At 46.0% G+C, this 27,061-nt stretch overlaps 1 protein-coding gene across 1 annotated transcript in view; it reads right to left on the bottom strand.

The window, feature by feature from the left end:
* The window catches only part of Ablim3 (actin binding LIM protein family member 3), a 109,667-nt gene that overhangs the window by 15,954 nt on the left and 66,652 nt on the right, over positions 1-27,061 (bottom strand). Inside the window, exons 7-14 of the mRNA XM_027949352.2 lie at positions 22,631-22,718; positions 11,062-11,120; positions 8,756-8,827; positions 4,514-4,669; positions 2,943-2,972; positions 2,391-2,520; positions 1,541-1,639; positions 118-165 (exon numbers count right to left, since the gene is read on the bottom strand). Of these exons, the coding sequence (XP_027805153.1) occupies positions 118-165; positions 1,541-1,639; positions 2,391-2,520; positions 2,943-2,972; positions 4,514-4,669; positions 8,756-8,827; positions 11,062-11,120; positions 22,631-22,718 (682 nt within the window). The remainder of the gene's footprint in view (positions 1-117; positions 166-1,540; positions 1,640-2,390; positions 2,521-2,942; positions 2,973-4,513; positions 4,670-8,755; positions 8,828-11,061; positions 11,121-22,630; positions 22,719-27,061) is intronic.

Raw genomic sequence — 27,061 nt, forward strand, 5'->3', positions numbered from 1 at the left:
GACCAAGCTGTGTCCTTGCATCCTGTTGCTCCTGGTGGCCCGTGCAGAGCAACTGCACAGAGGGTTAACCTCCTCCCTCTCCTTGTCTGGCCAAGCCCTGTCTGCCTCTGACCATACCATGCCGTTTGTAGATCGGGGGTTTCCGGTAGATGTTACTTTCTCCAGCTGCCAGACAGACCAGGAAGGGACAGGGGGAGGAGAGAGAAAGAGACAGGGGAGGAGACAGCACTTGGTCAGTTGATCTCAGAAGACAGAGACTGTCAGCAACCTTTTCCAAGGGGCCACCATCTTTCCCCAGTAGACTTCCTCTTCCACAGTTGAACTTTCAACCTCACCCCAACAGGTACCAAGTAAGGTGGGGGGAGAGAGATGGATGGATACAAATGGTGCCAAAGAAGGGACGTGGGGCTGAATGGTGGGCATGCAGGGCGGAGTGCGTGCTCAGCAGATCCTCATGCAAGGAGTGTCCACTGCTCCTCCCAGTGGTCACACCTCAATCCATGTAAAAGTCTCTAGGATGCGTCAGCCAAATTTCAGCATTATCTTTCTGCCCCTTCCTCAAAACCAGACAGGATGGGACCGCTCTGGGGCAGTTGAGAAAGGTGTAGGTAGATAAACCGGCAAGATGAATTCTTGTGGGGAAAGTGAGTGGCAAGTGAGAAACTGAGCTGAGTTGGGAGGCGGGATCTAGACCTGGCTCTGCTGTCCCTCGGGGAGATCTTGTCCTCCAAGTCCACACCCAGTGGCCTTCCTCTTACCTTATGGCCACCTTCAGGCAGAATGGCTTTATATGTGCCTTTCTGGCTGCCTGGGATGCTTCCCTGGGAATCTTCATAGGGCTTCTCCTTCTCATCTTTCAGCTTTAATGTCACCTCTTCCAAGAAGCCCTTTCTGATCACCCCATCTCGCCTAGCCTCCTCTACTCCAGGCTCATGATGCCCTGGTTTCTTTTTTTTTAAATGTTCATAGCATCTATCATCACCTGAAATCATCCTTTTACTTATTTATTTATTCTTTTATGGTCTCTGTCCCCACATTAGAATATGCATTCCATGAAGGGAGGGTCGAGGCTGGTGGCCAGAAGCACAATTGCAACCTCAGGGTCCAAACAGTGCCTTGCTGCACAGGCAGAACAGCAGAGGTGCAGGGAAGCTAAGTTGCTGGCCCTGGGTCACCAGCTTACAAGCAGCAGGATTGGGATTCAGTCCCAAGAGCTTGGATGGAAGCAGCCTTTACCTCTATGTTACTGCTGCGCCCCCTCAGGCTCCCCAAAACACAGGCATTTCACACTAGCTCCCTGAGACTTTTCTTCCCTGGGATGCTCACTTGTGGTCCTGATCAAGGTTGGTTCTGTCAAGTAGGAGACAAATCCATGGGCATATTGGGGCTGGAGGGTGGGTTAGCATGGGTGACTGGTTAGGGAGGGTCCCCCAGGAACTGGCTTCTCCTCCATACCTGAACAGTGAGTGGACAGCTCAGGTGCCCCATGACCCCACAGAGCATGCACCCATGCTGGGAATGCCAGGCTGGCAGTGCCTACCTGGGATGTGAAAGTGCTTGGGAGCCTGGTAAGAGGTCGGAGTGGAGGACCTCACATCTAACTGGCTATGGTATGGAGAGCTCCGGCCACTCTCGGGCCCTGGAGCACGCAGGCAGTGGTCCCCAGAGAGAACAGAGGCACAGAGAAAACAGGCATTAGCGCAGTGGCAGTTTAGGAAGCGGTGAGGTGATGGCAGCGGGAATGGGGTGGCCTGGGCGACCCGGCGTGCTCAGCTCCGGAGTGGAAGAAGCATGAGCTCTCATGCACCGCATCTGCAGGAACGAGCTCGACCTGTTTCCTTGCTTGACCCCAAAGTCAGGTTTTGTGGGTTGTAAGAATCAACTCTACTGAGCTTCAGTAAGGTGTCTTCTTTGCTTAGCACCCCCAACCCGTCCTCCCTGGGCCCCTCCCTTACCTGCCCCTGTCTTTTATCCAGACACCAGCTGTACCCCTAGCCCTGGGTTGACTGTAGACACCCTGACTGGCTGGGGGCTGGGTGGGACTGGGCCCTTGGTGAGCCCTATTTCTAGTCTGGATCTGCCCCATGGATGGTAATGGGGCAGGCCAAATGGTGAGGTTGGAGGAGGCCTGTTCCATCCAGCAAGGGCCCTGGGCTTCCTGCCACTCCCTAGTCCTGGCATCTCCTCACCCACCTCCTGCTGCTTCTCAGTGTCACATACCCCATCTTTCTCCTTGCCAGGAGCAGCTCAGGAACTCAGTCAGGCCTCGTTGGCCACCTGAGTGTCCAGAGGCTTCCAGAGGGTGTGCTATCAGGGAAATCTTGGGGAAGCCTGAGCTGTCTCTGAAGCCTTGCTCTTCCTCTCTCTTTGGGGACGCCCCACCATCTTACCTGAGCGGTAGTAGTGGTGAGGCGAGCGGGAGAAGGTGGGAGACATGCCCTGCCGGCTGTAAGTCGGGGAGTCGATGTATCCCGGGCTGGAGGCCCGTCTCTGCCGGAGGTCCAGGTTCTCATAGATGTCCTGGGGAAGGAGATGGTTTGTGAGCAAGGCTTGTGGTCCAAGAGTCCAGCAGGCAGGTGGGGCATGCCACAGACTCTGGGATTCTTGTGGTTCAGACACAAATAGGGAGACACCCCGTCGGAGCCATACACTCAGCCTGAGGAGGGCAGTGGAGAGTCATGCATCACTCCAAAGTCTAGACAGAAACATGAGTCAGTCCCAGGGATCACAGAGACTCGAGGGAGGTCATCTCTGGGAGCATATAATTTCTCTGCCAACCTTTCCCATCATTATGCCCTGCCCTGGCTGGGGGAGCACCTTGGGTGAGGGATCAGGCCCCGTGGGGACCTGGTGAGGGGTGAAGTCAGGGCCCATTTTGGACAGCTTAAAGGACGCAAATACATAAAAGGTTTTCCTGACCTTTTGCATGTCAGTTTAATTACCTGGGAGTAGGGAGATAATGTTCCCAACGACTTAGAAGTGGAGAGGTTGAAGGCAGCCATGGACGAAGGAAGGGAAAGAAAGGAGGGCAAGAGGAAGGGACAGAGTATCGTTAAATGGTTCGGCAAAGAGAGGGCCTGCAGCTGCCCCTTGGCACCACTCTCTAGGAGGTAAGGAAACCTTGTGATCATGACCACCCCTTTTAAACATGGGAAAATAAAGGCCTAGGGAGGAATGAGGGGAGCTCAGGGCCACCCAGGACCCCCTGGGAAGGAAGAGGCTGGTTCTGACTTAGACCTAGCTTCCTCTGCTGCAGACTCAGAGCTTATTTTCATGACCCTTTCTTGTCTCCCTCCTGGCTTATGGCCCCTTTGTGTTTGTGAAGACCATGTCCAGGGAAGGGGATCCAAAAGTAAGACTGAGCAAGAGCCAGGCTGTGGTCATCAGTAAGAGAGCTGGGCGGGTGGGTGGATTGATCAGGGAAGTGCTCTCAGCTCTAGCAGGTCAGGGTCATGCTGGATGCCTGCCCAATGTTAACCAACTTCTTAATTTCCAAGAAAACTCAGAAATGCAGTTTCTTATGTGAAATCTCCCAACATTTACATGTTGACAACTAATTTACATTTTTGAAAGATACTCTATGAGTGACTCAAAACATCTGGGGGCTGGCTGTAGCCCATGGGCTCTGGTTGGCCTTGTCTAACTTCAGGAGAATCAACTTATACAAACACTGAGTTCCTTTTTCCTGGTGCATTTCAGGGTCCAGAATACAGAGAACCTTAGCATTAGGCTCTTTAACCAAATGGAACCCCAGTCCCTTTTTGAGAGGTGGATTGCCTGAGGACATTAGCTAGTTGGTGGTGGAGCTGGGTCAGGAATTTGGGAACCTGTCCATCAGGCCAGTGCTCCTTTTGCCCATTGTAGTTCAGGAGGCCTGGGATGGGGTCAGAAATCTCCTGGGGTATAGATGGTCAGCGCCTTCTATGTGATGATCACCCTGCCTTCCCCAGAGAACTTTTTCTCATCTAGCAACCATGTAATGATTTCTAAAGCCATCCAATGCTGAGTCTTATTAAGTGTTCTCTTGCTTTGAGCACAGGGGCTACATGTCAAGTGCAAAAACAAGAGAACATACCTAACCGAAGAATATGAACTTCAGTGACCATTAAGCCTGGCCTCCCCTGGCCACTGGCAGGGGAGGAGAGTCATGGGCTGAGCAAAAGCAAAATTTCTCCAGTATAAGAAAACAAAAGCTCAAGTGATAAGTGGTCACAAGCTCTCAGCTTCCATGTTGGGTTTTACAGGGAGGGGTGAGGACTGGGAAGAATGGGGAGTCCATGTCCTGTCCATAGGGGGCGCTGCTACCTATCTCCAGATGGTGAAAATCCTAAATTTAATGTCTGATTTCCCAAGAATAATCAGAAAGCCATATATGTGGGTGAAATCTCTTGATTTTTAAATGTGAGCTATAAATTCCAGTTTTGAAGAGTCTACACTGGAGATCAACTTGTCTGTGATGAAATGGGATCGCGGTTCCTTCAACAGCCCCAGAGAGAAGGGCTGCATGCAATACCTCGCCATAGCCACATCTCTCCAGCATCTCGTCAGACGTGTATCTGGAATGAGGCTCGTAGGAAATGAGGTCAGGGCGTTGTACCTCGTAGATGGACTTAACCTTGGGGAGAGCTGCCAGGTCTTTGTAATTAAGGATCTCATTATCCACTTTAGCCTGGGGAAGAGGGAAATGAACAGGAAAAGAGTAGAAAGATAAGAGGGAAAAGTGAAAGAAAAGAGGAAACAAAAACGAGGTAAAGGAAGGACAAGTTCCACTAGTTTTCACTAAAAGCCAAATATTAGGATCTAATCAAAGAGCTGTAAAATGCTGGAATAAGAAAGGTCTTAGAGGCCATCCATTCCAACAGGGCTAACATTTATTGAGCACATATTGTTTGAGAGGCCCCGTGCTTTACAGGGATTATTTCCTCTAAATGTTATAAACCTCTGTGGAGCAAGTGTCAAAGTTGTTCCTATTTTCTGGGCTAGAAAAATTCCATAAATTACACCAATTAGCTAGTAGCTTTGAATTCAGTCTGATACACAACCTGGGTGACTGCCTTCTAACCCCACGCTGTGGGGACATCCCCATTCCCGCCTCCACAAGAAGGAAGATGGTAAACACTAAAGTAATCATGACATTGAAACACTGGCTAGCAATTGGCAAGCACTTATTATGAGCCAGGCTCTAAGTTTCTTATGCAGATTAACTCAGTTAATTCATACAACTCACAACAGTAGACTTATGTTATCCTCATTTTGAATAAGGAAACAGAGGTGCAGAGAAATCAATGAACTTGCCAACTCCACACAGCCAATAAGTGGCAAAATCCAGCATTTGAACCCAGGTCGTCTCACCTGAGAGCCTGCCATTCCATGTGACCTCCCAGGACAGGGAGTTCACTATAGAGGGCTGCACCCAGAAAGCAGCTCCTTACAGTGAACTTGTACTTAACTTTTCCAGAGTTCAGAACTCTATAGGGCCACATGGATTGGAAGACAGTGTCTGCTTGCATGTGACAACCCATTTCTCATGGCTCCTGAAACCATGTCCTGAACCAGTCTACGTAGCTGTTTCCTCTTATGACCTGGTTTCTGCTCTGGTCAACTAGGATCTGTCTTTCTGGTAACTACTATGGTTTGGAATGTGCTGGGGTGAGGTAAATTAAGAGGGGGCTACTAGATAGAGAATCTAAGGAGAATGTAATATCCTTGTAATGTTCTGTCTAATACTTGGAGGTGCCAGACGAGCCAGACAGAGTCTCAGGACTATGATTACTCTAGAGAGTAGCAGCTTTCTAATTATCTTACAAACTTTGCTATTTTAAAAGCTTCTCAAGGCCCTTTCTCTGTTTATTTTATCCTTGGCCCATCCTACTATTATCTGGGCACCATGTTCCTCGCATTGTCCCTAAACTCTGTAGCCACTCTTCTTGCCTGTGTGTCCTGAGCCCATCTGCACCACAGCCTCTCCTGCTCAGGAGGTTTGGCAATGGGAGGAACCGGCAGCCTGGATCGTGAGTAGAGGGAGAGACTGGCCTACGAACTCCCCTTGCAACTTTCCTGCCTGGATGTGGGTTGAGCATGACTTCTGTCTGATGGCTCTTCTTCACAGCTCTACCTCCTGCCAACTCTGCTAATGCTGTTCCTTTCCCTCGTGTCCTTGTTCCTGGGGTGGCAACAATATCCCACTGTTGCTGTCCTTGGATGCTTCCCTATTTCTTGTGGGTCCTTTTATCCAATTCCATGAAACTCTGCTCAGCTGAATTCTTCTGAGTTGTGCCATCTGATTTTTGCTAGAGATGGTGCAGACACCCACATGTCCATCAATTTTTGGGGGTGTGGGCAAGGGGAAGCTGCTTAGAGGAGTCTATTTGCTGAAGATGCCTTTGGTCCTGGGATATTAAGTCCTGACCTTGAGAGCTCTTGTCATTTTACAAACTCATCTTGATGAATAGTTAGTCATTTTGGCACTTTACTCCAAACCTCAAAATTACTAAATTTATATTTCTTCCTATAGCTGCTTTATTTACAGTGCTATAAATGAACCTTAGGTCTGGAGGCACAGTGATTGATTAGAGGCATCCTAACATAATTAGCCAGGAAGGAAGAGAATATGTGGGGCTGGCTGAAATCAAGCTACCCCAGGATGGTTCTAGAAGCCGGTGGGGAGTGGAACAAAATTTGAAAGTTTGAAAGAACTTGCCCATTCCAGGTTCACTGGTAATTCTATTTTAATATCAAAATATCAATTATCTCTGAAAGTTAAACCAACAGACCATCTTTCTATGTGTTACTGCATATCCCTAATGTGGGCTGATAGATGCTTTGCCATGTTTAGAAAGGTCTGAGTTCAACATGGCTGATATGAAATGCACATGACAGAGCGTCTGGATGTGAGGCACCATGTGAGGTGAAAGGAGCACACAGAAGGTACGACTCGGATGTGAGGGGCAACTGATCTCAGCAATAAGCCTCCAGCTGGAAGGCAGGAGAGCAGGGTCCTAGTTGTCATTGATCATAAGGAAGCTGCTTATTATGGGGGCGATTCTAGCAGGCTTTCTCCAGAAAACCAAGGTGAACAACAGGGATCAACTTATTTCACCAGGGTTAATGAGACTCCTGGGTAACAGTTGGTGAGTAATGGCGTTCTAGTGCTGCAGATTCCTGAACCCTCACTTCCTGGAGACAGGCTCACACTTGTTAATGAAGGACCAAAACTGCCCACCAATTCTGCTATTGACTGGTCCCATTCATAGCACAGAAAATAGTCTGGGGATTATCTTGTTTCTTGTGCTGGACAAGAATCTTCAATGAGTAAAGTCTGTGATCAAAGTAGCCTGTCTTGGATTGGGGGTGCAGCTCAGTGATAGAGCACTTTCCTCGCATGTGTGAGGCTTTAGGTTTGATCCCCAACACCACAAAAAAAGAGAGTGGCTTGTCTTCTGTGTCAGCCACATGGTGGTATTGACTCATATTGACACTGAAGTCAATGACTCCTATGTCTCTTTCTTCTTCTTCTTTTTTTTCATTTGACCAGAGGAAGAAAGGAAAGGAAATAGTTTCATCAATGGGCATTATCCTGGGATCAAAGAGGAAATTGGATATGGATTTAGAGTAATGACCTCATCATGGTGTCAGGACCCAACCAAAACTAGTAGATTGGGGGGCTGCATCTAGAGCTTCTCCCTGGGAGTGGGTCCCCTGCCCTTGACAACCCCACCCTCCCCACATTCCTTCTGGCTCCTTCGACTTGTGGAAGGCTGGTACAATGCGGGAGTTAACCAGAATGTTGTCTGCTGCTCATTTCAGTTCCCCTGGGCTCTGCCACGCTCACCTCCTTGGACTGACTTCTAGTTTGGACTTAAAACATTTGAGCTTAAACAGTTTTCCTTCAGGAAGCCTTTTCCCAGCTGGTCCTGGACCTTCAGGTTCCTCTACTCAACTGGAGCATCAAGGGAACCCTGTGCTTTCTCTTTCTGGCACTTATCATAACTGCAACTGATGATTCCTGGCATTCTGTGTCTAATGTTATGAGGATAGGCATCAGGTGTGTGTTGTTCACCACTTTCTCCAGCATGGAGCTCAGAGCTTATTAACAGAGTAGATCTCAGCACATGTTTGTTGAATGAATGAATTAATTACATATACAAGGGACCTCTGAGGTCCTCTAACTCTGTTCCTTCTGCCACATCCCTGGCAGATGAGTTTGTCTGTGCTTGAATGACTCTGGAAAAGGCAGCTCAGATACCTGCAGGTGATCTTCTTCATCCCTGGACTTCTCACCCGATTAGAAAACTGTTCTACATGTTTCCAAATCCTGGATAGCGGTTTCCACATCATATGACTTCCTTCCCCTTCCTTCCTCATCAGTACACGCTCCTCCCCCAACATCAAATTTCCACTTGAGCCCCACTATGAATGCCTCTCTGGTCCTATGCTGACCTTACCCTTGTCTTGCTTAAGGAACGGGTTAGGAGGGACCTCACACTGGCTTCAGAACCCTACAAAGGCTCACTATCACTGCACTTGGTTTCTTGTGCTCCGTGGTGTTCTGCGCTATCTCTGTGACTCTTGTTTTACCAGACTGTGTGCTTGAGGGCATGGTCCACGTCCTCTCTGGACTCACTGCATCCTCAGGGCCTGACATGGAACAGGCACACACCAAATATCAGTTGGCTGAAAACCTGAGGGTTCCTTCGTCCTTAGAAACTTTAGCTGCCAGGCCAGGGGTAGGAAAGGGCTGAAAAGTAATACATACGCAGATGACTCGGTTGGGTGACCCAATACTGGATCCAGGGGGTGAGATGGAGGTTTCAGATGTCCGTCTATGCTGTGGAGAGAGGAAAGCAGAACAGGTGAGAAGCTGCACCCTGGGTTTGATGGCAAGGGGAGACTGGGCACATTAGCAGCAATAAGTATTTTTTAGATACTTTTGTACTTTTTAAATTTTCTGCCTTTTAAATCAATGTCTAAGTGTGACTGAGATCTAACATGCATAGGGTTTCAGGCTGTTGGATAGAATAAAATTTTATTTTCTATATATTTGTAGCTAGCATATTTTTTATTTTATTTTTTTTATTGTTGATGGACCTTTATTTTATTTGCTTATTTATATGTGGTGCTGGGAAATGAACCTGGTGCCTCACACATACGAGACAAGTGCTCTACTGCTGAGCTACAACTCTAGCCCCCTGTAGCTAGCATTTTAAATAGCATATTACTCATAAGACTTTTCATGTTGGATTATCCCAGTCAAAAAATGTCTTTACTTTGAGTAAAATTGCGTAGTATTCATTCCTCAGTAGTTTGTTTATTCATATCATGTAATTGCACAATATGCTGATTCTTTATCATGTACCCTCTGCAAATTGATATCAACTTAAGTGAAAAAGTTAAAAAAATCTGTCTGTGAACAATGACAATGGTGGATTAATAGCTCCCTCAGCAGAACAGCGTGATGTCAATCTTAGTGCTTCCACAAGAGTGGCAGCGTGCTGTGGTGGCAAAGTCAATGGCTTGAGAATCAAGGACCACTGGTGAAGCATGTGTTTTAGAGATCTTGGATTCCTGATGTGTAAAATGAAGGGGCTGAGCTTCAAGATTTCTCAGTTCCCTCCCAGACCTCTCATCCTGAAATTTAAAGCATTCTGAGTGGGGCTACGGAGCAGTGTTTTCCAAAATATGGATTGTGAACAAGGGATGGTTCTGGAAAATGAGTGTAGGTGGAACGTTTGATAACACTGAGTCACAGAGTGAGTGTAATGTAATGTTTTATTTCAATCCTCCTGATTTGATCAAAGAGGAATCTCAATTTGGTGCTAATACATATTTACAACTGTCTCAACAATGGCTAATTTCCCTTTATTTTCTTCCTGACCAAAGAGAGTACAGGAAACATTAACTAGAAGTTTTAAGATTTAATCTCAAGAATTATTTTATTTTATGACTGCTTTTTATTTATAGCAAGTATTATTAATTTCCACTTGGCAATATAAAGTTTATTTTAAAATAATTTTAGTTAAATAAAAAGTAATGAGTTGATTTCAAGAAAAATATTAAGCTTATAAGGGTACAAAGAGGTAGTGCATATATACAGCAGAAAGCTGCAGGTTTTTTTTTTTTTTTTTGTACCAGGGACACTTAACCATTGAGTAACATCCCCAGCCCTTTTTATGTTTTGTTTTGAGACAGGGTCTCACTAAGTTGCTTAGGGCCTCGCTAAATTCTGAGGCTGGCTTTGAACTCATGATCTTCCTACCTCAACCTCCTGAGCCACTGGGATTACAGGCATATGCCACTGTGCCCAGCAAGCCTCAGGGTTTTAAAGAATGACTCAAGGGGTAGGGTTGTGGCTCAGCAGTACAGCGCTCTCCTAGCATGTGTGAGGCAGTGGGTTTGATTTACATAAAGGTATTTTTTTTTTAAAAGACTTAGGGGCTGTAGCTCAGTGGCAGAGCGCTTGCCTAGCACATGCAAGGCCCTGAGTTCAATCCTTAGCACCGCATAAAAATAAACAAATAAAATAAAGGCATTCTGTCCATCTACAACTACAAAAAAAAAAAAATCACTCAAATTTGGGAAATGCCCTCAAAGAGGGAGAGATTAAGGAAGAAAAGAACAATTATATCTTCTAACACCTTAAATAAAAGAGATCTTGGAAGAAACAGGAAAAAAAATTCATGTATGGCTCAAAAGAAATCACACATCAATAAAGCCAGTTCTTCCACAAAATTTATAGTAAGTGGATGAAATGGCAAAGGAGACACGTGTAATTAGTTGGGCAGAATTGCACAGGTGTGTTTTTAGTTAAGGAGACTCCAGCAGGTAATATGATTGTCAGGTGTCATGGTATAAAGGTACACTGGAGGGCAAGTGTGCTCCCTATCCCCTACACACACCCCAGGTATCCCCTCCACAGCTTCAAGAACCCAGGAGCCTGGGAGCTCATCTCTCTGTGCAGCCTGGGTTGCTCCACCCACTCCCTATAGTATCAGGAACCCACATTCACAGGTTAAAGGTCTCTGTATAGGACTGCTGTTCTCGCATCATGACTAATGTGCTTACCTTTAACTTCTTCTCTGCCCGGGCTGCCTGCTTGCAGATGGGGTGCCAAACCTCAGAACCTAAGGGGCCAAGAAAATAGCAAAGGCTCAGACTTTTCAAACCCACCATTTTCTGAATCAGTCCCCACCCCCACTCGACTTACTCTTCCAGCAGCACATGCGCCCTGCACATCACTGGGAGGACCCCCTCTGCTCTCTTAGCTCCCTCCTGGCACCTCGCCATTGTACGACAACTTGACTGCCCACATGTGTTTTCTGTGTATCCAAATCCTAACCATTCCTCAAGGTTCAGGTCTTGCATGACATCCTCTTGCAAACTTTCTTACCTGCCAACTGGGGGTGACTTCTCTCTCCTTGTTGTTCCATAGTTCTTTGAATCTCTCTTCACACAAAGAGCCTTAAGTCACAGCAGCTTGAAATTTCCCAACCCAACTAATTAAGATCTCCTTCTGGGGAAGACCTGAGCTTTATTCATTGCTACATCTCCCACAGCACTCAGCACAGGACTTGGTTCTTAGCGGAGGTCCATACACGTTGGTGGGGTGAATAGATGAGTGGATGATTGGCAATGAGTGACACAGAGCAGGTGGTCAATAAATATTTGTCGAATGAATGAATGGCAGTGGGGGATGAAAGAAAATGACAGACTGCGGTGAACTCCAGCCTTCCTTCTCTTCAAAGACTTAGGACAGACTTAAAACTTATCAGAGCTATCATGTTTAAGGGGAGGAGGTGTCATGGTTTTTTCTGCTTAAGAGCATTGTCTTGACCAGCTAATTCCTCAGAGGCTGCAGACTCTTCAAATCCAGTATATTTGTGTTGTGTAAAACCACATTTTATCGTGGGTGGGGGTCTAGTTGGCCAGCCCCAAACTCGAGAAGCCAATTTGGAAAGGCATGAACAACAGGTGGCTGGTCACATGTTGAGATGAAGCCCCAAATATTACACATGCCCCAGAGAAGGGACAGGTGTCCTGGATTAGAAGGAAAAATAGGAACATATTATCCCTCTGGAGCCATTCCTCTTGTAACCAGCCCTAAAAGGAAAGGAACCAGCAAATGGCTGGATTCCTGAGCACCCAGATGGCATGTGTTTGTCTGACTTTGTTTCTAGGATATTCTTTCCATTATGGTTTGTTGCCTGGAGCCCCTGGGACCAGAATACTGGCCAGGGAGAGGAGGGTGCTGTAAGATCATAAAATCAGATCCCCCCCAAAAAAGAGAGAGGATGGGCTGTAAGCATGGAGCCCTGGGTTCCTATCTCTGCTCATCCACTAACACATCCTTTCTCTAGGTCCTAGTTTCTTCATATGAATAACAATAAGGTGGGACTTAGAAGAACTTGGAGCTTATTTTCACCTTCTAGGACCAGTTTTGTCTTTTGCGCAGAAGGAATTTTCCGTTCTTGTGTGCTGCTACTCTTTGGGGCTCTTAATTGCTCAGTAGTTCAGTCCTTCTACAGTGAATGCAGTGCTCTCAGAGCCCAGTAGAGGGACTCTGGTTCAGGGGCTGGAGCCAGCAATCACAGGGTGTGTCCACTAACAAGCTGTTGGCTGGGATCTTGGGAGTTACTGGAGAGAGCATTTCTGGTTCCTCTCTGAGTTGCTCCTGGGTCTATCAGGAGTTGTTTACAACTGTGGCTCTGGCAGGAAACACATGTTATAGGTCACTGTGGGAAATGGACTAGGTGGACACAAAGGTCTGAAGGGATCAATGGAATAGGTGAAAGACACATGGGAAGGGTGAAGGGGGCAGAAGTCCTCATGCAGGAAATGATGTGTCCAGTGGGTGGGGGAGCTCAGGCTAGGTGGTCTCTATTGCTTGTTGGCTCCATGACATTGACATGTTTGATCCGAAATAAAACAGCCACAAGTGGCCATTACCACTCTGCATATGGGAAAGCGTGTTTATATAATAAATGATGTGGGAGAAGGCTAGAAAGAGAGGAAATATAATTAGAAGTGAAAAGATAAGTTTAGGAGTTGGCTGTGTTTCATGTAAATAAAAGAGGGTCAATAAATAATTTGTTAGTAGCTAGCTATAAACTGAGATATCTGAAGGAAAAAAATGTTTTTTTCCCCCATGAAGATGACTATGAAATTATCATCTGCTGAGTCTATGCCCTTGGCCAATAACTCAACCTCTTGGCAGTAACAAAGATAACAACATCCAGAGGGAAGAAGGTGGTTATTCACTTCTTTCTGTGCCTAGTCGGTGCATGTTTAAAAAAGAAACATATGGATGACTGACGTGTCCTACCTTTCTATTTTTAAAAAGATACAAGGTGAGGAGTCACCCAAAGGAGGATGGGTGGACAGAGTAGGGAGGACACCCAAAATTAGGTCCTAAAGCAGGGTCTTCACCCTGAGAAGACTGAACAGAATGGCAAAGTGTGTCTTTGAATATTTTAATGGCTCTCTGTGGGAAGAGGCTTTCATTTGCTTTGCAAATCTTATAAAGTAGAACAAGAACTAAGGAGCAGAAGTTCCAGGGAAGGGAAATTAACATCTGAGAATTGAACAGTCTCTTTTATCTGACAGTGAGCTTCCTGGGCCTAGAAGTGTTTAAGTACTCGGCAGCGATATTGTGGAGGAGACTCATCGCTTAGCAGTTACGCTGAGAGCTTCTGACCAACCATCCCAATCCTCGAAAATTCTGTTTCCACCTTAACAGTCTTCTCTGTATAAAGAAAATAATTATTTGCTTCTATCCAATAATCACAATGAGAACGCAAATTCTACAAGAGGTATTTACTTCCATCTTAACTGCAAAGATGGAAAATTCTCAATAAATACCCATTGAATGAATGAACAAACAAAAGAAATAGAAGATTCTATCCTAGGCCATATGGATTCTTAAAGCTGAGCCCAAAGATTTGAACAAGTAGAACAATTTAGACTCTGATTTGACAGGTATGATTCCAGGTTGAGTTTTAAGGTATGCATTATGAACTACCTGTTTTATTTTTTATAAAAAAAATGCAGATTCCCAGGCCCTAGGAGCCACTGACACCAACTTCCTGGAGGAGGAGCCTGGGAATCAGTACTTCAACAGTTCCCCAAATGATCTGATGACCCTAAATACAAAAACCAGAGGGCTCAATACCAGACCACATTCCAGATTGGTTTCTTTGGGATAAAGAAACAAATTGTATAATTTCTACCTTGTATAAGTTCTATAAGTTCTACCTTGTATAAGGTAGAACTCCAACATCCTGTAAGAATGCAACATTGTTTTTTGCTTGTTGGACTCCGGGTTCCACAATCTGTGCTGTTTTTTCCTCTGAGACTGTCATTCATAACTCCAGGCTCTGCAGGTGAAACCAACTGGAAGGTCACAGAAGTGACGTGCTGGCTATTTCTCTGTCAGCTGACTCAGAGACAGAGACCTCCGTCTCCTGAAGGGCCCCTCACCTGGCTGTTGGGCCACTCTTCACCGAAGAAGGGCCAAAGGGGTGCATCTGACTGGTCATAGCGTACCCCACGCCTGTGACATCAGGGCTTGATTCAATGGTGGGGAACCTACTACATCTTTGCTGAACCTTGAAATTTAGTTTGTCAAAGCCTTTGTTTCAAATGCCAAAGCTGGACCTGGTGCCATCATCTTTTAGGATCCCCAGGGGATTACAAGTACAATGGTGACTGAAGGTTCTGTTTGGTCAGCACAGTGATGATTTTAAACATTTTTGAATCTGAATGTTTTTAGACACTGCAGGTTGCCGTGATCTTCCCCGGGGACCCGCCCTGTGTCCCCACCCTTTTCACTCATCTATGTGGACACTTGAGTTTTGGGCCTCTGATTATAGCCAGGGAATTCTCCTGCAGTGGGTTTCTTCTTCAGATTTCTCTTGACCACAGCAGGAGGAGATCTCTTAGGTTTCCACCTTTGTGACAGCAGCACTACCATTGGGACAAAAATTGGAGTTTGTCCTTTAAAATCCCCATTCAGTTCAGATGTGGTATATATCCATTACCATAGAATATTATTCAGTCATAAAGGATATGACATATTGATGCATGCTACGACATAAATGAACCTAGAAAACTTTATGCTCAGGGAAGAAGTTAAATACAGTTAGATCACATACAGTATGATTCTCTCTATATAAAATACCCTAAATAGGTACATCTAGAGACCCAAAGCAGATTGATGGCTGCCAGAAGCTAGGGGGAGCCAGGAATGGAGAGCAACTGCTTAATGGGTCCCAGGTTTATTTTGTGATGATGAAAATGTTTTGGAACTAGATAGAGGGATGGTCACACAGATGCACTAATAACTACTGAATTATACACTTTAAATGGTTAATTTTATGTTATGTGAATGTTATCTCAGTGAAAAAGAAAATCCCTGTCCATGTCCCCCAGCAGATGAAGGGCTGCTGCAGACCCCAGGGTACCCTGTTTTTCCTCCGTCACTCAGGGTGCAGACTCAGCAGGAGGGAGACAAGCAGGCTCTTCTGTTCAATGTGCCATGAGACAATGTCATCATTACCATCATCTTGGCATTAGCAATCTTCTCCATGCCCCAGGCACTGTGTTCATTATTTAATGTAATGTTCTTATGAGGTTTGCGCCTTGGTTACATCACTTACTGCATTAGTAGCTGCATGTCTAAAGCAACTCAATTACCACTCTGTGCCTTGGTTTCCCTGTCTATACAGTGGGGGTGATGACACTATCTGCCTCATAGGTTTGTTTTAAGGATCAACCAGATAATTTGTGTATAACACTTAGAACAATATCTGCCTGTAGTTGGTATTTGTGTTATAATCTGTGCCAGGGGCTACTTGGGGCAGGGGACAGGAGTCACTGAGAGGCTGGGGTGGGGAGCATTTGTTCCCATCAGGGACTGGGTGAGGTAGGGGATGCAGTGAGTGACAGGCTGACTGTGCAGGTGAAGTTGCTGGGCAGAAGCCTGGCTTGGTTGCCAGCATGCCCTCCTGGAGGTTGGGCTTGTGCCCAGGGAGGAGGGCACCTCGGGAGAAGTGGGCAAGACCCATTTGCCTGGAGTTGCCATGATGAAGGGGGCTTGAAGCTTAATAAGGAGGCAGGGAGAAAAGTGCGTAGTACTATGAAGCTGGTTCCTGTGGAGGGTATCAGGCAGGAGGGAGCGAGGAGAGCAGCAGTGACGAGGTGCCTAGTAATTCAGGGGAAGTAATGACTGCTGATAGGAACCACTGGGACAGGGATTAAAATGTACCAGGTGCTCAGTTTATGCCAAGCACTAAGTATTCTTATTATTCTTATTGGTATTATTATAACTAACATTTACAGAGTGCCTGTTCCTGGCCTCATGCTACATACCAATTTTATAGCAGTAGTAATTAAGTAAAAAATTATAATGCTAACCTTTGCTGAGAACATATGCTGAGTCTTACTTGAACATCCTTAATAATGACAGGAGCCAGCACTGATGAATGTCCTGTGTTCTGGGGCCTGGCCATCTCTGGGTGTTTATCAGGAGCTTAGGCTGGCAGAGCTGGCAGTGCCAGGCTCTGTACTAAGCCCATACCCTGCAGTAGCTCAGCTGATTCTCATGACAGACTTGAGTGGCAGGGTCTAGTCTCATCCTTCTTTTATAGATGGGGCAACTGGGATTTAGGGAGCTGGAATGGGTTGCCTGCTTGTCTACCTGGCCTGGACAAGGATGTGTGGCCCAAAGCAGGTCGTTGTCATCTCTGGGACTTCTCTCTGAGCCCAGTGAGGGGTCTGACCCTGGCCTCCTTCCACCACATGGTTCCCCCCAGTCTGGGGCAGGAGATCATGGGCCAAACACAAAAAGAAGCAGGGAGAAGAACTGCCTGATGACACTCCTGGGCCCCTCAACCCAGCTCCCCTAGATGCTCCTCAGTTCTGGGTGCCATCAATTAATTCCCTTTGACCTAACCTGGTTTGAGTTGGGATTCTGCCACTTACAAAGTCCAGACTAATAAAACATCTCATCAGGCTAAAACCTGAGTATCTGACAAGTTCTTGACTTGCCCCACAGGCAATAGTGTTTCTCAGAAAATAGAGGAAGCAACCAGGGAAACTGCTGCTCTGGACCTAATTCTGACCAACGTGGACAAATTGGCTGGTAAAGTAAATGTGACATGTAACTGGCGAGAAAAGTGCTACATCACCTTGAGTTTGTGGTGACCTGAGAGAAGCAAGCTGGAAACAGACTTCAAGAATACAAACCTAAGACTACTACACTGTGATATTTTCTATATGATTCAAGATGTTTGGTAACCCTTAAAAAATCTGAAAAAAAATGGCAGCTTATCAAAAATTAAAATATACTCTATTTAAAATGAAATATGCTTAGTAAGTCAGACTTTAGGAAATATCAATTTAGTACAGGAACAGAATATGTTTGAAGAATCTAAAATTATATAGCAGGATTGGGGAAACATAAGGTTTAAAGTTTTTAAGCATAACTCCTACAACCTAAGCTGTCAGTAGAGAGATCCAATTTAAAGTAATAATGCTAAAGTATGAAATGATAGCAACCAATACTACAATAGTGCCTTTGAATGTGGTTTGATGACAGGCAAAGAGCATGACTGAGGGCTGGCATGCCACAACCTGTGACAGCAGGAGGCACTTCCCTGGGACATCTATGGCTCAGTGCTCCTATTCTGAGTTGCCTGTCAGAGGAAAAGGAGGCCTTTGCTAAATAAATATCAGTGGCATCTCCAACTGTGCTGGGACACCCCTCCTGATACCAGAACCTTGTATTATCTGAAGTAAAAAAAAATGTAGTCTGAAATAGACTCAGCTATATAAAGGAAGGCTTTGGTGTAATTGTCAAAGTGAGCTTCAAGGCTCCATTCTGGATTTGCATTAATACAGAGCTAAGGCTTCACTTTATTTTGGGCCACAAACCCCTCTGAAAATCATGAAAGTTACAGATTTTCTTCTTAGAAACTTCCCACTAGTCTCACACCTACATGCAGAATTTGGCACACCATTTCAGGAGACTCAGAATTCAGAAGGCCCACTATGGACCACAGCTTAAGAATTCAGTACTAGACAAGAAAACTGCTTTAAAGAAACCCCAGTAACTCAGGCGAGCTAAACTTGGTCAGCAATGTAACCTCTGTAAGTTTTTGTTTTTCTTCTCCACAATAAGGGTATTAATATATTAATGATTTTTTTAAGCTCACAAGGTTGTTGTGATGATAAAAGAGGGTTATTATATTTAAAAATCCTAGTATAGGACTTGGCACATAGTCAATGCTTAATCAATATCAGCTGATGACATTTTATTATTACTATTATTTTATCATGCTTATTATTGGTAGGACCTACAATGTGTTACAATACTTTCATTAGTAGAGCAGAATTTGTCCCAGGATTTCATAAATGATTTCCTGCCTTGTGGTTTTAGTTGAAAATACAAATGATAACAGAGAACTGTTATAAAATGTGAAGTGGAACCCGGTTTCTCTAGTGTTACTGTTGCAGGTCCTTGGGATGGGGTGGGAGATGGAGCTGATATTTCCTATTCAAAGAAGAGGAGAAAGAGAATCCTTCCCCTTTTTTCCCCTGGGCACAGGCACATTTAGAACAAGAGCAAAATGTATCTCAGGAACCATATTTGGAGTTAAAAAAAAAAATCCCCCACTGGTCCAGCAACTGCAATCTTTGTGATTTCAGTGTGAGTTTTTGCCCTGAACCTGCAACATTTTAGCTATTATTTTGCCGCACAAAAATCAGTGACCTAATTTCTTGATGAAGCCCAAATGAAGGGTTTGGATAACAAACAGATTAGAAATCTGGCATCTTTACAAAAACAGTTAAAAGACTAACGTGCAACTGAACTTAAAAAACAAATAAAAGAAAACTTGCTTTTGTCTTTTGGGGCCCTGGAAGTTCTCTTCCAGATAGACGTCAGACTTCTCCCAATTAGAGCCCATCAGAAAGCCATCACACCGCAATTAAAACGCAAACAAACTGACCAAAGAATCTCCTGAGGACGATTTGCCAGGACCAGACTGTTCAGCTACGGAACTGACTGACGTAGGCATCTGAACACACTCTCTCTGGAATTGTCTCAGCCTCTTTCTCTCTCTTCCTCCTCCCTGTTCTGAATGGCTTTATGGGGTCTTCAGCACCTTCCCATCAATCCTTTCTGCTAATGTTCACGAGAGCCTGTGGTGTGTGCTTGCTCTCCATGCACCAGGTGTTCAGACCTGCCTCAGTTTCCTCCACTATGTACCTGTTTCCTCCCCTGGGGTTCTTTGCCAGCTGTTCTCCCTCCCTCCAACCTCCCCCATTCTCCACACTCTTACTTCCTACTCATTTTCAAGATTTTGGTGTGAAATGGTCCTTCTTTAGGGGAGCCTTTTCCTGGCCTCCCAGACTAGATGGATGGCACATTTCCATTGTCCCTGACCTTTCACTTTCGTTTGATTGTGCCAATCTCTCCTTCCAGACCGTAAGCTCAGGGCAGCAGGCATGCCCACTGTGCTCAGCTCCAAGCACCAGACCCACAGTTGAAACTGTGCCACACGGTGTGGCCTCAGGTGGAATGGATCAACCAGAGACTGTGATATTATCTACATTGGACAGGTGAAGGAAGAGACCCAGAGAAGGGAGTCACTTCTCAAAGTCACAGTCTATTAATGGAAGTCATGGCTCTCAGCTGGCTCTTTCCACTTCTGTGCTCCCTGGGAGGAGGGCTTTTTTTTTTTTTTTTAATTGCCATTTTTCCCCCTTTTTTCTTCTTTTCTTTCTTTCTTTTTCTTTTTTCTTTTTTTTTTTTTTTTGGTACTAGGAATTAAACCCAAGGACCCTTGGTGAGCCACATCCCCAGCTCTTTTTAAAAATATTTTATTTATTTAGAGGCAGGGTCTCTCTGAGTTGCTTAGGACCTTGATAAAGCTGAGGCTGGCTTTGAACTTGTGATCCTCCTGCCTCAGCCCTCTGAGCCCCTGGGATTACAAGTGTGCACCACCATGCCTGGCCCCCTTTCTTGCCATTTCTGAAGGAGGTCATTGTGAGCCCTGGTGCCCCTACCTGGTTAGGGTGTCCAAGGCTAGCTTCTGGTGGTAGCAGAAACACCTGGTGGTTGCCACCCCCACAAGATACCCACAGCTGGCGTCAGCGTGACTCTACCACTGCATGACCCAAACCCTCTCATTCCAGATCACTCAGCACCCCCTGAGGCAGGTCCTTGAATGCCCTGCAATTACTCCCACTCTCCAGAAGCCAGGAGGGTAGGGATGGGGATATTTAATGAGAGGGTGACAGGCCCTTCTCCCCTACCAAGAATAGCTCCTGCCTCCTGGAGGCATTTCTTCCTTAGGTTTGCTGGTGTTTTCTTGCTCACGATCATAGATCTGTTCATTAACCCTCTCAGCATCTGTGTGAAGTTGGATCAGCAAAGACACTAATCCATTAGCTGGGAGCACCATGAGCCAGGGGCTGTCTGACTTGCTCCCTGCTGCATCTCTAGCTGTTAGAACAGCACTGGGCACACAGTAGGTTCAGCAGATATTTGTTAAACGAATGAGGAGCTTCCCATGTGTCAAGAACTTACTATACCTGTACTTACAGGGACTATAACTGGTTTATTTTACAGATCATGTAAACAAGGTTCAGAGAGTTAAGAGACTTATCCAAAGGCACAAATTTTGCAAGCAGTATAACCAGATCCCCATGGTGCCCACAAAGACATCATGCTGTTTGCAGGGACTTGTAATACAGAGTCCAGCACCAAGAATCAGTTGGGGACCCAGGCACTGAGGGAGTGGTGCTCATGGGAACAAGGAGGGATTTGAGTAGCAGCAGGGCCTGGGTCCCAGGAGGAGAGGTAGCGAGAACCCTGGAAGGGGACTCCCAAGGCCATGTCCTGCTTTGCTCCTGCACATTGTAGTTCTCACCCATCTCTTCCTCTCTCTGGGCCTATTTCCCTATCCATACAATGAGGGCAGTCAATTTACAATTTAGAGTGGCCCCTGGGATCCTTCCACACCCCCCACCAAAGCTGTATGAGAGTATCTAAAAGTAATTACAGAGTCACAAAATCTTAAAAATGGTGCCCTCATCCAATTCAGCACAGGAATCCCTGCTTTAGCACTCCTAGGAGATGGCACAGGTTCTGTTGAAGAGCTCCAGGCCAGGGGTTCTCAATTAAGGATGATTGTGCCTCCCTGAGGGCATCTGGCCATATTGAAGACATTTTGGGTTGTCACAATGGGAAGGGGCACATTAGTGGCATCTAGTAGGTAGAAATCAAGGATGCTACTATATACTTTATAGAGCACAGGACAGTCTCCACACCAAAGAATTACCCAGCCCCAAATGTCAACAGTGTTGAGGCTGAGAAACTCTACTGTAGGCACAAGGGCCTCGTTACAGCTTGAGGGAACTCATGGCTGAGGGTAGCAATGACCAGGACAAGTTTATTAGGAACACATGTCCCTCTGGTTTAAGGCTACCTTCTGGGGAAATCTGAAGGAGGGACTCTCCCTCCTCTCCAAGATGGCTATTCAAACACCTAGGCAGGGTTGATCACAGTGATTCAGCTAGCAGCTAGCAGCTGTGCAGTGAGGGAAGGTGGGCCAATGTCAGGGCTGAGGGGCTAAAGCCAGGAGCAAGGGATCTCAGGGAGAAGACCAACAGCTCTTACACAGTAAGTTCTTAGTAAGTTCACTCCTGTTGACCTTTACTCCTGGGATTTCAACTAACTGCCCATCTCCTCACTGGACTGTAGGGCTGTGGGGGATCTCAACAGACCCTGGCACAGCCTGTGCATGGTAGGGGCTCAAGAAATAGTTGTTGAAGGGATGAATAAGTGGAATGAAGATTGGCTTTGGCAGCCTAAGTGCTGAGTATGTTCAAGGCTATTTTGGGACCTTGGTGAGAGGATCTAGCATGCAAGGCTGAAGAGTCTGTATGTAAACTGGTGGGCAGGGAGGGACTTGGAAGACCTCTCAGTGGGGCAAAGCCAAGAGTATTGTGATGCCCCAGGATAACGGACTGGGCTGAGGATGGAGGACTGAGAAGAATCTAGAGACCAACTGGGTGACCGTTGCAGGAATCCTTAGGCAAGAGGCCGGACCCCGGGAGGTTGCCGTGGGGAAGCAGCCCTGGTTTGCTTTGGGGGATGTTAATGTCCTCCATTTATCTTCATGACCTTTGAGAGCCTTAGAAGGTTTAAGCAGCAGCCTGGTGCGATCTCTGAGATGTGGGGAGAAGGACTGGGATGAGATGGGGGAGGGTAAAGGCTGTGATGCTGCAGACTCTCTGCCACTGAGACATCTCTCTGAGGTCCTCTGACCCCGTGGCCCTGTGCAACACAGCCTCCCACCCCCAGGCAGAACCAGAGGATCTTCTCAGAGCACTGCCAGGGAAGCAGGCCAGCTGAGCAGCGGGTGGAGGCGCACGAGGATGGAAGGCAGATTACATGTCACTTCATATTAGCCACACCGGCAACTTTTCCCATCCACCCAGAGAGAGGCGAATTAATTGCAATTTTGAGGACAAGCCAACAGCTAAGATAACATCAAAGTGGAAGGCAACTGCATCTCCTTTTCAGTCATGAGCAGATTGGAATGCCCTACAGAGGGTTCGATTTGCTTACCTGTGAGGTACATCTCTTCCCCTTCTGTGAACATCTGGTGGCAGCGCACACATCTGGCACAGGTGGGGTGGTAATGCTTCCCTCCAGCCTGTGGAAATAAAGAGGTGAAATAGGATGTTAGAGCTGGGGCTACTGTCCAGAGGGCAGCTGTTGGTGTCTCCATATGCCCCACGGTTGGTTGGGAGGACCACCCAGGGGAACCCAGAACCATATGAGAGTCCACCTAGGAAGCTGGTGACTCCCTCCATGGATCCCTGATGGAGACTCAAGGGACTTTCATGGAAACCTGTAGGGGAAAGGGCCCTTCAGAGGCCACTGGTTCCACCTCCTCATTTCCAGGAGGAAACAGTCTCGTTTTGAGGATATCTCAGCATCTCCCCACACATGGGGCCTTTACTACTACTGGTACTGGAAATGGCTTTAAGTGACTCATGAACTTAAGATATGATAATATTCAACTACAACAAAGAAATAATCTCCTTTTAAATCTTCTATCAATTCTTCTGATTTTTATCAAAGACAAAGTACCAGTGTGGTGCCAGTACATATTTAATGTTTATCTAAAACATACTCAGCTCTTCTTTTAAGAATAAGAACAGGTGTGAGGCTTGCAGCCTCTATAAGCAATAGAATCTAGCTAGCACTATATTCAATTTGGAGTTATCTGAATGTGGCAAGTGATACAGGTTTTCCGATATGTTTGTAAGTTTTCTTGTATGTCAGTAAGGCCTCTTAAGGACCATTCTAAATATTAGGTAAGAAATAGCATCCAAGAAGGTTGTGCCTCAAGGTCTCAATGGAAGCCAGTAGTGTTGGGACCAGACTGTGGGAGCAGCCACCAGCTCAATATTGCAGTCCATACCGATACATCTGACACTAACATCCCAGCTGGGAGGACTTGATGTGTAAGGGCCCTTTGGTGGTAACTCCCAATTTTTATATGGTGTGGGGGGGCAGGGACTAACTTGGGAAGTGGGGCTTGTTTGGAAGGAATATTTTGCATGTCAGGAGAGAGGGTCTTTTTTTTTTTTTGGATCGGTAATAACTGGGGAAAACAGATGGATATTTGTTGGATATGGGTTGTAAGGTCTCCTTTCCAATTCACCACTCAAACTGATGCTAATGTGTTCCTTCTAACTCAAAAATTATAATTGCATAATAAGCCCTATTGTCAACCATTTTTTGGGGAGTGGGGCTGTTGGGATGGGCTTACCTATTCTGGAGATACTCAATTTATTCTAAAAACCTAGCAAGAATGTAAAACGGGAAGATTTTTTTTTTACAAAATTAAAAAATTTTCCAACATCCTCTTTTTTCATTCTTGGTTGTTCATGTGGCTCCCACGAATGAGAAAATGTCCTTGTCATCATCCAACCAAACTACATTCAAACTTTAGCAGGAGCCTGCTGTTTTCCCAAGCTGGGAAGTCGTGGGACTGATTCTCTGGTATCATGACAAAGATAATAGGTTTAATTAGTAGCCTCTTCCTACTCTGTGTCTTTTTATCATTTCAATTATAGACCTTTTTCCCAGGATGACAACAGTGCTTTGGCAAAAGGGAAGCGTAACATCTTTCTAAATGTCACACCCCACCACTCCGCCCCAGCTGAAATAGGTTCTGTGCCCATCTCAGCAATCCTGGCCACAGGGGGTGTAGAAAACGAGTCAAGGGAAGGGAGGCTGTTAGAGCAGCCTGCACCCAAGTCAGTGAGATAAGACCACTGTGCCTGTTAACAACCGAAATCAAGGAAATGGTGAAGAAAAATGGCAGAGAGTTGGTACCCAAAAAGGGGGGCCCTGTTGGGAAGGACCGAGAATGGCGACCAAGGTGAGGAATGCAGCAACGAGCCCAGGTTCTGGTTCTCAATGGTGAGGACATGGACAGGGAAGGAAGGATGGGGACTGCCATTCAGCAGTCTTACTGAGCTGTCACTGAGGAAGGGATTATGGGATGGCCTGAGGAGTGAATGGGAAGGGCTGAGATTAGAAGGGGAGAAGCAATTTATTAAGTGCCTGAGGTGCATCGGTAATAAGCTGGGCCCTGCTGGGTCAACAGCACCAGAAACAGCACCAAGACTTTCTTTGGTGGGACTACCTATCTCCCACACCAGCCCATCTGGTGAAGTAGTGCTGACCCCACCAATAAGCATATTCTAATTCTATGGGCACAATGACTGACTCAGCAATGGGCCTGAAATTGTCCAGTCAGGGTCAGTCCCAGGATGTTTGCTAAGCTATTAGGAGAGAGGATTGCTTTCCTTGAGGAATGCTGGCTGATAGGATGTAGGCCTGCAGGGAATAGTGCCCAACATTGTCATCCCAAAGAAGAGCCTTCCCGAGAACAAAGTCAATGTAGAAGGAAGAGGAGCTGAGATAGCCAGAGACTTCAAGTATTTTCCTTTAGGCACTAGATCCAGCTGTGCCTGAAGCCAGCAAGAGTTACTCCTGGCTTCATTTCCTTTTCAGCCTGAGCCATTTGAATATAGTTTCTATACTTGTAACCAGACAAGTCCTAACATATCCATTAGGAATAAAATGACAGTAGTAGTCTCTATTGACAGGCAAAGACTATGATTCAGGGCAAGTAACTTTCTTAAGGTTTCGTGGCTAGAAGTGACACAATCTGAATCCAAGTCTGTTTCACTGCAACCATGTTTTTTGGCTTGACATCATGCTACCCCAAAACTCCCTGAGTAGCTTAGAGCTGTGAGCATCAGTGTGGGAACAGGAGCCTGAAGTCCTAGATTTTTACCTCTGTCCCTACTAGAAATGCTTCCTGTGACCTTGGAAAGGCAACCTCAAGTCTTGGGTCGCACTTTTCTCATCTGTAAAGTGAGGAGGTTGAACAAGTCTAAGTCTCTTCCAGCTCAAAAAAAAAAAAAAAAAAAAAAAAAAATCAATAAGCCCAAGATGCTAATGGAGCCTTGTAAAAGTGGAATCAATCAAAACTCAGTTGCAGTTGCCTGGGAGGGAGAGATCACCACCATGCTAAACAACAGTGATGCTTGGGGAAAGGACAGGCACCATCAATAAAATGTTAAAGCAGCTGGGAAATGCTGGAACAGCTTACCCCCACAATCCTGTGTATAATCGGAAGTCTTTCCTTCTCAAAAGAAAAGCCAGCTTTTGTGATGCCCCATTCCACTGACCCCACTACATCCTAGATGCCTCTTCCTCATGGTCACACAGGTGCACCCAGCAATTCTTCCTCAAGGGCACCTCTCTCCACACCCAACAATGTTTTACCAGCCCCCATGTCCCTTAACAGCTCTACAGAGTTTGGCCACACTCTGATTGACATCACCATATTTTTTGAAGTTCTGGCCTTTCACTGTTCCCTTCCCGCATCCTTGACTATCACTCTTCTTTCTCTGGTAACCCCTCCATCTTCGTAGGCCAGCTAGTCTCCAAAGCCGGTTCTAGCCCCACCGCCCCCCCCCCCCCCCCCCCCCCGCTCCCACCTCCTGCTCTAGAGATCACTGACAACTCCCTTGGTGCTATTATTTAAATTTTATTGTTTTGCAATTGGCCTCTGCAGGCCGAGCTTTGTTTTTGAGCTCTGATCCATATTTTGGACTGTCTTCTCGCACCCTCCCTGGATTGCAATCACAGCCTGTCCCAAGGGGACCTTGGCACGTTTCTGCCCAGACCAACTTGTCTCTCTGTCATCCCCAGTTCGGCAGATGGAGACAACAGACTTCCTATCATCCAGGCTTGATATTTTGGTACAACTCTTGGCTTCTCTTTGAGTCCCCACATCTTCAAGTTACCCCATCACTGCAGAACTGTTGGAATTCTACTGCTATTGATGTTGGAGACAAAGATGGTTGCCCTGGTCATACGGTGGCCTCCTTGTTGGTCTCCTCTTTCAGTTTCCTTCCTTCAAATTTAGCCAGTGAACATCATCATGTTATCTTCTTGGAGGTGTGGCTTCAGCCAGGCCACTCCTACCCAATCTTTCCACAATTCCCCATTGTTTGAATCACACACAAATTTCTCGGTCCTGTATCCCAGGCCCAGCAGCATCCTGTGCTTTGCACTCCTTACTACCCTTGGAAATGCTTAATTCTTTAACCACTCAGTGCATTTGTTCATCTTATTTCCTTGGATTCCCTATAGTCAATTCTCCACATTATACTTTTAAAAAAATATAATGTTATGTTGCTCCTTGGTTGAAAAACTTTCCAATGACTTTTCACTGCACTTAGTATAAAACCCAAACTCCTAAAGTTGGTCTACAAAGTCTTGTGAGATTTGCCCTCTATGATATATTCAATCTTCCCTTACCTTCTATTTGTGATTTCAGCCATGTTGGCCTCTTTCTCTGTTCTCTGCAGGGGTCAAACTCATTCTTCCTCTAGCTCATGTGCCGCCTTCCCACCCTCGAGCTTCTCTTCCGTGCATCTCCTTGGAGAGCTCTTTCTGATTGCC

This window comes from Marmota flaviventris, chromosome 5, assembly GCF_047511675.1.
Source record: "Marmota flaviventris isolate mMarFla1 chromosome 5, mMarFla1.hap1, whole genome shotgun sequence".
In the NCBI taxonomy this organism is placed as follows: Eukaryota; Metazoa; Chordata; class Mammalia; order Rodentia; family Sciuridae; genus Marmota; species Marmota flaviventris.